This window comes from Eriocheir sinensis, chromosome 58 (assembly GCF_024679095.1).
Source record: "Eriocheir sinensis breed Jianghai 21 chromosome 58, ASM2467909v1, whole genome shotgun sequence".
Classification (NCBI taxonomy): Eukaryota; Metazoa; Arthropoda; class Malacostraca; order Decapoda; family Varunidae; genus Eriocheir; species Eriocheir sinensis.
The window spans coordinates 10,286,368-10,297,684 of record NC_066566.1 but is presented as its reverse complement, the minus strand read 5'-3'; the positions used below and the strand labels follow the sequence as shown (position 1 = coordinate 10,297,684).

Here is an 11,317-nt window from a genome sequence, read left to right as displayed (position 1 = left end):
AAATGCTTGTCATGCCTGAAGCAATCCTCAGCATTCTCGCCGTGCCGTTTTGCATTCCCTGTTTTGGGCTGTGCCGACTCAGCCGAGGCGTCGCGGTGCTTTGTTCTGATCAAGGAAATGCCTATTGCGTTAAGTGGCGGTGTTGAGTGAGGAATACGTGTACGTTCATCTCTTTGACAATACACGCTGCCTTTGCAGTGGTGGCGGAGAGATACGACATGGAACACAAAGGGGGGAGAAGAGGAGCAATGTTTATGCAAAAAAAGAATAAGCAGGAGAGGCAATGGGAGGGAAGGAGAAAGAGGAGTTTGCGTCAAGAGGGAAAACAGTTGTGTCGCAGCAAAAAAGTAAATCGTATTGGCTATACAGGCAGCGCCACACGTTGCCACTTGGTGACTGTCAAAGCATAGAGTTCAAGTTATAGACTAGAGTGCGTCTGAGGCTGGCTTCGGGATACACCGCTCCAAGCCAACGCCTGCACACACTTCACTCCTACCCAGTTTCCTGACACTACTATTTGACATGAAGAAAAGCTGAGGTCAGCATCGTCTTTCAGTGTTTTCACCCCATTTTATTTAACCCTCATTTTCGTATATTTTAACTTACTTTACAGTTATAAATTTATTCCATTGAAATGCAGAATTTCCTCACGAAGACGATGCTGATCAGACGATGCTGATTTCACTTTTTCTTCATGTCAAATTGTAGTGTCAGGAAATCGGGTAGGAGTGAAGTGTGTGTAGCCGTTGGCTTGGAGCGGTGGCGGCATCAAGGCGGTGTATCTCGAACTCTATGGAAATTGCTGCTTTAACAGTTCATCGAGTGGCCACGTGTGGCGCTGCCTGTATAGCCAATACGGTCTAATATTACGCGCAGTAGTAACCTACGTACGTACGTACGTACACGCACACACACACTTTTCATTGATTAGCGCTTTAGTTTTGAATGCCAAATCACCGTAACTTTATAACGAAATGTAAACACGAGTACATTCACATAGCACAAAGTGATTGAAGTTTTAGAGCTATGGATCATAACTAGCACAATAATAATGATAATAATGATAATAATAATAATAATAATAATTATCATTATTATTACTATTAGTAGTGGTGACAGTAGTAGTACCAAATCACTGTAACTTCATAACGAAATGTGAACACGAGTGCATTCACATAGCATAAAAGGACTGAAGTCTTAGAGATACGGATTATAGCTATAATAAAATAATAATAATAATTATTATTACTAGTACTAGTAGTAGTAGCAATATTCGTAGTCGCAGCAGCAGCAGCAATTGCAGCAGTAGTTGCATTGGCGTTGTTACGCTACGCATACCCGATAGTATTCTCCAGAATTTTGTTTGTCCCTCGAGGAGAGAGAGAGAGAGAGAGAGAGAGAGAGAGAGAGAGAGAGAGAGAGAGAGAGAGAGAGAGAGAGAGAGAGAGAGGAGAAAGTGTGTGTGTGTGTGTGTGTGTGTGTGTGTGTGTGTGTGTGTGTGTAAAGTTGAATTCCCTTCCCAGTCAAGTCACCAGTTGGACCGAAACTCGGGAAAGAGCCAGTGAAAATCCAATCCACCCACCCACCTGCACCCACCAACACACACACACACACACACACAGGCGCACATAACCTCTTTAAAACAATAATAACTATGATAATATCAACAAACACACACAATCCTGTATATCCTGCGAATGTTGATATTGAATTTCGTTGTCGCAGTGTTGCACTGTGCATGTGTGAGTTTCTATGAGGATGTGTGTGTTGCTGATGCTATTCTTTTTTTTTTGTTGTTGTTGTTGTTGTCGCTCCCGCTGTTGCCGCCATCCTGCTATTACGCATTATTAAAACTGTCGTAGCTATTACATTTCACGGTCTTGTTGGAGTCTGGTGTGTTGCGGCAATTAGTGTTGTGTTGTCACATCTCTTTACTGTTGTGTGCACCGCTTCCACGACCACTCTGAATATTGCTGTGGCGCTTTACTCAATCTTTTTACTGCTGTGTTGACGCGGTGCTTCCCTTCAGCCCCTGGTGTGTCTGTTGCTAGCCTCCGTGGGCAGTGGTGTCCTGCATGTTTTAAAAGAGATTACGAAGTACCTTATCTCTTAACAGTGAAATGTGTATATACAATACCCTACCTCCTGTTCTCTTCATTTCCCTACAGTGCTGTTTTCTTGTGGGGCTTCCATACTCTCTATACTTGTCTTACTGAGCTATTCTAATGTTGTTGTGTTGCTGTGGTCTTTCATAATATTGTTGTTATATATCTGACCCTTACTGCGCCGGTGCATGGGCGTGTTCTTCCAGTGTCTAGCTGTTGTATCATCCTGTTTTCCAGTACTTGTGGCAGTGTTGCTGCGGACCTTCATCATTCTGCTGCAATGTATCCACCAGTCTCTACGTTGCCGTGTTGCTGGTGTCCTTCCCTGCTCTACTGCCATGTATCTCCCTGCCTTGGTTTACTGAGGTGTTACTGTGGTGTTAGCGTGGTGTTGCTGCGGCCATACACCGTGCTGCTCCTATCCAGGATTTTACATCTCATCTCTACAGTGTTGTTGTTTTATTGCGTTGTTGTCCTTAGCTCGTGTTGCTGCCTCACACTTCACTGACATGCGGCTTTAGTATGTTGCTATGCCTGTGTTGTTGTGTTGTATCCCTGCCGTGTTGTCTTCGGTGTTGTTCGCTTCAAGGTTTGGATGGTGTGCTGGTGTTGTAGTTTATTTTTTTTTAAGCAACTGAGGGAGTTCAACGGCAACAAAAACAGGAAACAAAAAATCCCGCTGTCGTTATTGTTCCCCTTCAGTGTAGTGTTGCTATCGTGTGTTGTGATGTTCCCTGCGGTGCCTTGCTGGGGCGCTGGTTTGGCCTGCATTTGTGTCGGCCAAGCGGGGATCAACACAAAAGTGAGGTGGGTTTCTTTTCCCGGGAGCCTTTTATAGTCTCATGAGCACCTTGCGACACTTGCACAGCCCCGGAAAAACGTAGGAGAAAGGAGGGAAGTGGAGAGAGAGAGAGAGAGAGAGAGAGAGAGAGAGAGAGAGAGAGAGAGAGAGAGAGAGAGAGAGAGAGAGTTATATTGAATTTATTCGCTGAGCGTAGTACGCGTTACGAATTTTATTTTCATTTATTTTTATTTTTTTAACGATGCCGATAATTACCAGACAGAGAATGTGCTCACCCTGGGTCTTTGAATCCTATTATTATGATTACTATTATCATTATCATCACCCTTGTTACTTACAATATTTCCACACCTATCACTACTAACCACTACTACCGCCTACCATTACCCTTTTTACTACTCACACCACCATCACCACTACCACTACTTCTACCCCTGCTCTTACTACCGCATTTATTATTACTACCATGGCTACGGGGATATCTGAAACACCCACCCTCCACACACACACACACACACACACACACACGGCGAGGGGGGGGGGGGGGTCAGACTGAAAGGGTATTATTTCCTGGCCTCCCTCTGCGGGGCGTCAGTTCATTTTCTAATGTTCCTTAGGTTGCGGGTCTGCATTGAAAGAAAAAAAATAATAATCACTATTTCATACCATGATTCAGTAGTAGTGGCTGTTTTGAAAATTTCATTATTTCATAACATGATCTGATGTCAGTGACTATTTAGAAAATTCCACTATTTTAGAACACGACAATATCAGTGACTATTTTGAAAATCTCACCACTTCATAACATGATTTAACATCAATGAGGCCTAAAGGGGGGAGGGTGAGATCACGACGGAGATAGTGCATGTAGGGGTAGTATAGTAGTAGTAGTAGTAGTAGTAGTAGTAGGAGAGCAGGAGTAGCAGCAAACACGAAAGTTTGCTGGCATCATGATATCGAGGCTGCTTGCTGGAATGATTTCATTTATTTGCTAAGCATCTCAATGCCCTGCAGAACAAACTGAAGCACTCGCTCTTCGTATGCACGAAAACATTCAATTAACTCGATCCTGTCGCAATGAACCGTCAAGGCGGACTTTTCACGAACTCATCATTTTCGTATGAAACTCTGCAAGAATGTTGTTTCATCAGCAGGTGATTCAGTTTGAAAAAAAAAAAAATTGTCATGTCTGTAATTGGAGAACCAAAAGATTTCGCAGTCGTTCTCTTTCAGCAGGAAAAATAAATTTTTGAGTCGTCTTCACACGACTGGGCCCTCAACGAAGGTATAAATTCCGTGGTGCGTCGCTGCACTCTCGGGAATGCGTCGCTGCACTCTCGAACAACTCCAGTCCTAGAAAACCTGGAGGCCAGAACTGTAATGCTTATTTCAGGCATGGTCTCACAAACGAGTTCTGAAGAGATAACTTGGCACCCGGCGTTATATTCAAAGTTCCTCGCGATGAATCGAAGCATTTTTTTTAACTTGCAGAATTATTTTCCATATTTCAGGTCACTGTTGATAGTAACCATAAGATCCAATTCGCCATGTACGACCTGCAAGATGAGGAATATGCTGCTTCTTGTTTCAGTATGCCTTCACGTGCTACATATATCAATTATCCTTCATATTCCATGTTGCTAATGCTGCCTCCTCCTCCTCCTCCTGTAATACTATTCTTTATACTTCATGTCGCTTATGCTGCATCCTCCTACGACACTATCCTTTACACCATGTCGCTAATGCTGCCTCCTCCTCCTCCTCCTGTAATACTATTCTTTATACTTCGTCACTTATGCTGCCTCCTCCTACGACACTATCCTTTACACCATGTCGCTAATGCTGCCGCCTCCTCTGTAATACTATCTGTTATACTTCACGTCACTAATGCCGCCTCCTCCTTTAACACTATTCTTTATATTCCATGTCGTTTATGCTGCCTCCTCTTTTCCCTCCACCACTTAATTTCTTTTAAGTTTCATACTTGTAGGGATGGTTATTATTTTTACTCTTGCTTCACGTGTCCCTTGAAATGCCGTTCATCCATGCTTTTACTGCCGTTCCAACTGCCTTGATGCTAGTCCATGAAACATCCACGCTGTCTTAATTTATCCCTACACATCCGTTCTCTTTTTTTTGTGTGTTGCTCCTCTGTCTTCCTTTCCCACTCCAAGGATTTTGCTATTTCCTCCATTTATTATCTTTATTACCGCTTACACCGGTGGTTCTGTTATACTTTGACCTCTGTCTATCGTACATATACTAGCCTTCTTTAGCTACTAACTCCTCCCCTCATGCCCTTTAATCTTCCTTCCTACAGGGCTCCAATTTCTCCTAGAGGAGGAGGAGGAGGAGGAGGAGGAGAGAGAGAGAGAGAATGATTGAGTATAAGCACACAAGTCCAGCTTTGAAACGTTTACTCCTTCCTATCTCCCGCGCCCTCCTTCCTCCGTCTCTTCCTCCTCCGCCGCCTTTTCGTCCGCACCATTATCTCAACACACAAAATGGTCGACCCGCTTGTGTGTGTGTGTGTGTGTGTGTGTGTGTGTGTGTGTGTGTGTGTGTGTGTGTTTTTCCTCCATTAAAAGGTTTCTGGACACAGGAGGAACATTTAACTCGAAGGCAATTTAGAAAGACTCGTTTTGGCGGCGAGCTCTATATCTCCTGAATGGTGTGGGTGGGTGGTGGTGGTGGTGGGTGAGGGTGAGGGGGTAGAGATCAGGCTGGAAATCATGTCATATCGAATTCGTAGGAAGCAGTGACGTCATCGATAGGTTACGGCGACATCGGTAATGCTATATTTCAGGCACGGTTAAAATACGTAAGGTACCTTCTTTTTTTTTGTTAATCCCCCTTCCAGTTTTTTGCGGTTTAGGCTTTTTCTTGGTTTATTGCGTCATATCCATGTTTCAGTGAGAGAGAGAGAGATTTATTTTGTTTCGTTTCAATTTTCATTTTCAGAGAGAGAGAGAGAGAGAGAGAGAGAGAGAGAGAGAGATTTATTTTGTTTCGTTTCAATTTTTCATTTTCAGAGAGAGAGAGAGAGAGAGAGAGAGAGAGAGAGAGAGAGAGAGAGAGAGAGAGAGAGAGAGAGAGAATCACGACCCGCGTCACGAAAATTACTGCCAAACTTGCCCCATCGCCGCCTCATCGTTTCGCCATCGCTCAGTGCGTCATAACTTCCCCGCTATGGCCACCCGCCCTCGTGACTAAACTTCCCGCCGTTTATCCGTTCTTTAAGTGAAGAGGTCAAGCAGCCTCCCAGCATAACAACGCAAGATTCGTGTGTTTTCCTGCCATAAGGTGTAGGTCATCTGCCTCAAACCTCTAACAAAGTACGATCAGGTTTCCTTCTTTTAGTATTGTTTCAGTTGATTTCATCTTTTACGAAGGGCCAGTTCGACAGTCCAACACACTGTCATTGTAAACGCCCAAACCAAACCGTATCCACTACGTACAATGATCCGCTATTTCTACTCATTACTTGATACTAACAGAGATTTCCTTCGTAGAGTCCTAAAATTCCCTCCCCCTTTTTATTTCAAAGCCAAACACTAGATCGAGCTATAAGGAATTTTCGTCGTATTTTGTGTTTGGTTGGGGAGCTTACAAACTTGCTGTACTGGACTGTAAAACTGGCCCTAATTCACAGTACCTCTGTTTCCCAAGAAAATTTTAGGAAGATGGAGACCCAGACGGTGAAGGAGTACATAATGGAGTGCCGTTACGAAGGAAAAACTACCGACACGAATATAAAGAGCCCCCCTGTTCTGCGACTGCGGCCGGTAGTTACTGATTAAAGGGGCTCTTACACTGGGCAAATTTTCCGTGGATCTTCAGTCAAACCACGATTTCCGCTGGCGTGGTTCTCATATTTCCGTGGTTTTCTGACGTGTCCACGATCTTCCAAAGCTACGGTAGATTTCACTGAAGGACGACGGTATTACTCACCATCAGCAGCAGCAATAACAAGAAACAATTGAGAACCACGCTAGCGAAAATCGTGGTTTGACTGAAGATCCACGGAAAATTTGCCCAGTGTAATAGCCCCTTTAGACTATCTGTGCACAGCTCGCGTGCTAAAATGTAACTTTTCTCGTACGAAAAGGTGCAAAATGTAACCGAATAAAAAAAATGGAAAAGTGTGGATTATTTCTTTATGCTAAACGAGGGAAAGAATCGCTGAATAAATCATTTTTACTCTAAAATTCCACGAAATTTGCCTAAAATAATTTAATTTTCCACTTTTTTATTTATTTCTGAGGTCCTATTTTTAGGATTTCTATTTGTCTCCACAAACTCTTGCAGGATAATCTTTATATGTTCTAATTACGGTTTCTTTACGCTGTGTCTCTAAGTTGCTGATTTATTTTGCTTGTCTTATTTAAACATTTCCCTTCCCTTCAGACTTAAGCTTTACATTCCTATTCATCAGCAGCGGCATTCTCCTTTACATCCTTCAGCCTTTCTCATTTCTTCCTTCGACATCGAACCCTAAGTCTCCCTCCTCTCTCAGTATGGATTATTCATCTTTACATAGAGATGGCGCCTCAATCCCCTCCCCTCATTTTCTTGGATCCTATAGATTCGTCCTTTCTTCGCCCTCGTGCCCAATCCTTCTTCCCTTTCCTCAGGATTCACCCTGAGGCTCCCACACAGTTCAGGAGGAAGCTCGCGTCCCTCGCCTCACATAACTCTGTTGGTGTTACGCAAGCCCTTCGGTCATAACTCGCCTCGTAAGCTAAACAAAGTACAAACAATCGAAGATGAGCATACTTAGTACATTTAACGAGTGTATTCTTCAGGCCAATCTTTTAACTATATTCCTTACTGGTTAGATTTCACTCTATGGAAGCTCATGCATTAGTTATTGTTTTCAAGTATTGGTATCTCCAGCTTACTGCATTTCAAAATGTACACTTCAGAAATTCGAAGAAATTTTACTCATCAATTCCTCGGACCCTCCCGGCCTTTCCTCGTCCTCCCCCAGACAACACTCACCACACCATCCCTCCCGCCCCCTCGCTCATAGGCTATAATTATCTCCCCGAAGATTGCACAGGTAAAAATAGCCTTTAGTGAATTTCATAACTGGTTCAATGAGAGGCTTGTCAGCTTGTGTGTGTGTGTGTGTGTGTGTGTGTGTGTGAGAGAGAGAGAGAGAGAGAGAGAGAGAGAGAGAGAGAGAGAGAGAGAGAGATTTCGGCCTTTTTTTCGCAATATTTGATGCACATGTGGTTACTGTCTTAACACACACACACACACACACACACACACACACACACACACACACACACACACACACACACACACACACACACACACACACACACACACACACACACACACACACACACACAAAGCGGGTGCTCAAAACTTGGAGAATCACTTAATGCCACTAAAGAGGCGGTCACGTTCCCCACACCTGGCTGAGTCGACACACCTGAACCGCCTGAACGCCACCGGCAAGCCCCCAACAACAACACCAACGCGGTCACCCCCTCCGCCCCCTCGCCGCCCGGCTCACTGGCGAGGGTGAGTATGTAACTTGGGGCACGTTGATTGTCGGGTGGGAGTTTTTGTTGTTGTTTCGAGGATAGTCTCTCTCTCTCTCTCTCTCTCTCTCTCTCTCTCTCTCTCTCTCTCTCTCTCTCTCTCTCTCTCTCTCTCTCTCTCTCGTTCGTCCATACCCGCTTGTTTGTCGGTTTGTTATGCCGCCCATCCTCATGTTTGTCCGTTACGCAGAACTATTGAAATTTCACATCATTATTGCTGACTTTAACCTAAAGCTGGACATGCACTGACAGGAAGACAGCATTCACTAACGCAACTGAAAAATAGAAAAATATCATAATCGTCCCTAAGCATTTATGCGCACAGCTGAGAAATGAAAAAAACGTGAAAGAAAACGTGGCGGAAGTCAATGGCCGGTGAATATACGGTCAAACATACATAAAACCACCAAATTCTTAATTTCCATGGGGTAAAACATTTGCTACTAATGCTGCATACCTGTGTGTGGGTGATGAGAAACAAACCTCTCGGAAAACAATACCAGGATTCCTTTAGCAGTAGGTAATTAAAGACAGCTGCTGCTTAAGATTGTGCCTTTTCTCTTCAAATATACTTCGCTCAAACTTCTGCACTCACATGAAATCTTGATCTTTGAAAAAATCTTGTCGAAGAATATATATGCGTTAGTCTTGTAGTATATTTTAACAGTGATTGTCTACACCATTCATATTACATCTTGTAAAATGAATAACCATAAAAATAAAAATCTTAAGAAATCAGGCGAGTATTAATACTTAAATGTCTTATAAAGGACATCATAATAAAATGAACACAACAGGCGTATCTCCTCCTAAAAAGGAAGAAGCCACAGCTATAGGGAAAGTATAATTCTTAGGTTTATCGATAGTCACGTTTTTTTCTCTCTATGGTACATGAGAGCTTTCTAACTCCTTTATCGATGTTTGAACTGAACCATTAATAAATTGGTCAAGTAAACATAAGCTGATTAACACATATAACATGTAATGTGCAGCAGACAGATCTGAAAATACTGCATTCCCTAACTAACTGGCTTCTTGAATCATTAGATACAGAAAACAAAATCTTAAAATCGACAGTGTACAAAATTCAAATTAAATCATATAGTAAATGTGAACGTACAAGGCAGAGATGGTGATCAATGTTCTCCCTTCACGCCAGGAGGAGACACCTTATTATTAAACTCCAAATTGGTGCATCCGCGTCACCCTGCGAACACCCCCCTCCGCTGGACCGTCAGACTCACCTAGTAAGGTGCTGTTGGTGATGACTTGCAAGATGGCGTCCATTCTGGCAGAGACGCTGGGTGATTAAGGGGTGTTCCGGGGTGAGCTGTGTGGGGTGACACGCGAGGAGGAGGGTGGGGGGACACAAAGGCCTCTCCCCGGCACTACACCTGGGCCTCGCGCCCCGCCCAGCCCTCTCCCGCCATTGTCAGACAAGCGCTAGGGCCTCAGCCAGCCCAAGATAAGATGAAAGAACTCGCCGTCACATTTGGTCTCCACCAGCGCCGCCAGTCACTGCCCCAACAAAGTCAGTTACTTTTCTAATGTCAATCTTTACACTTGGTTCCCATGGGGGGCGGCCGAAGGAGCAAGACACAGACACATACTTTGGACAGGAACACGCGCGGTTTAAGCTTAACTCAGAAAATTTCATGAAGAGGTCGGGTGAGGCTCGGCATCAAAAAGCTCTTAACCGCCAGTCTCGAGGCCAAAAAACGACGCTCGCACCCTAGACAAAGATTACACTACTGTGCTTCAGCGAGTCCCCGTTACCCTTTGTCATTGGATGACAACCCCGTCTTGGGAACTCCCCAGAAACTTGGAACAACCGTGCGTTCCACGACAATCAGAATACGAATTAGCGACAAACACGTGACGGAAGCAGCAAATAATGTTGAAGGTTACAGCTTCAGGAACAAGACTACCCACTGAGGAAGAATGCACCGAGGTGAGTTGTGGAAATGCCAAAAGTTTGCCTCGCATGAATTAAAGATTGCAGCATCGCTCTTTATCTAGCTGTGTGAGGGTACCTGAGTGCGTGCGTGCGTACGTGGCTGGGTGATTACGCGCAGGCACACATACACATACACACACGGACGCACGCACGCACGCACAAATACACACCACAACCACCACCCACCCAACACAACACACGGTAGCGCGCTCGGCTCACAATCGAGATTACGGGTTACTGTAGATTCCCGGGTAGCGTGGAGACTGACGGACACTACTTTCATCAGTGTACCACATGACGTGTGTGTGTGTGTGTGTGTGTGTGTGTGTGTGTGTGTGTGTGTAATGCGGTGTTTCATAGGGCAGTGTTTAATACGTTCGGATCACAAACTAGATATCCAATGTTAGATTCCCCGGTGGAGTGGAGATGGATGGGCAGTCTCCTTACAGCTGTGTTCCTCTCCACTCAGCACCCCCCCCCTCCCCCTACACACACACACACACACACACACACACACACACACACACAGGCTTCGCTAGTACTGTCATCCGCTCACCCAACGCGTATCTTACTCAGGCTATTTGTGAGAGAGGAGAAAGTCAAGCTAACAAAAAGGGTAAGACTGAGGAAAGTGTGGTAAAGAGGTGGCAATCTTCCCTAGCTATCACACCCCTTGATTACCCCTTTCTCCTGGCTATCACACCCCTCGATTACCCCTTTCTCCTGGCTATCACACCCCTCGATTACCCCTTTCTCCTGGCTTTCCTTACGTACTATCCACTCCCTCCCGACACACAACACCACAAACTTGCCAAATTATCGTACTCATCGCATTGTATTTTCGTAGTTTCGGACCGATAGCTATGGCAAAAAGGGAAAAAAAGAGCATCAATAAATA

The 11,317-nt window shown here is 44.4% G+C and overlaps 1 protein-coding gene across 2 annotated transcripts in view; it reads right to left on the bottom strand.

Moving 5' to 3' along the window:
• The window catches only part of LOC126985149 (neural-cadherin-like), a 100,121-nt gene that overhangs the window by 49,428 nt on the left and 39,376 nt on the right, over window positions 1-11,317 (bottom strand). The window contains exon 1 of one of the 2 annotated variants that reach the window (XM_050839715.1): window positions 9,707-10,813. The exons of the other annotated variant lie outside the window; for it this stretch is intronic. Coding sequence (XP_050695672.1) covers window positions 9,707-9,749 — 43 coding nt within the window. The 5' untranslated portion in view covers window positions 9,750-10,813. Of the gene's footprint in view, window positions 1-9,706; window positions 10,814-11,317 lie in introns of those variants that run through there. 2 annotated transcript variants of the gene reach the window in all.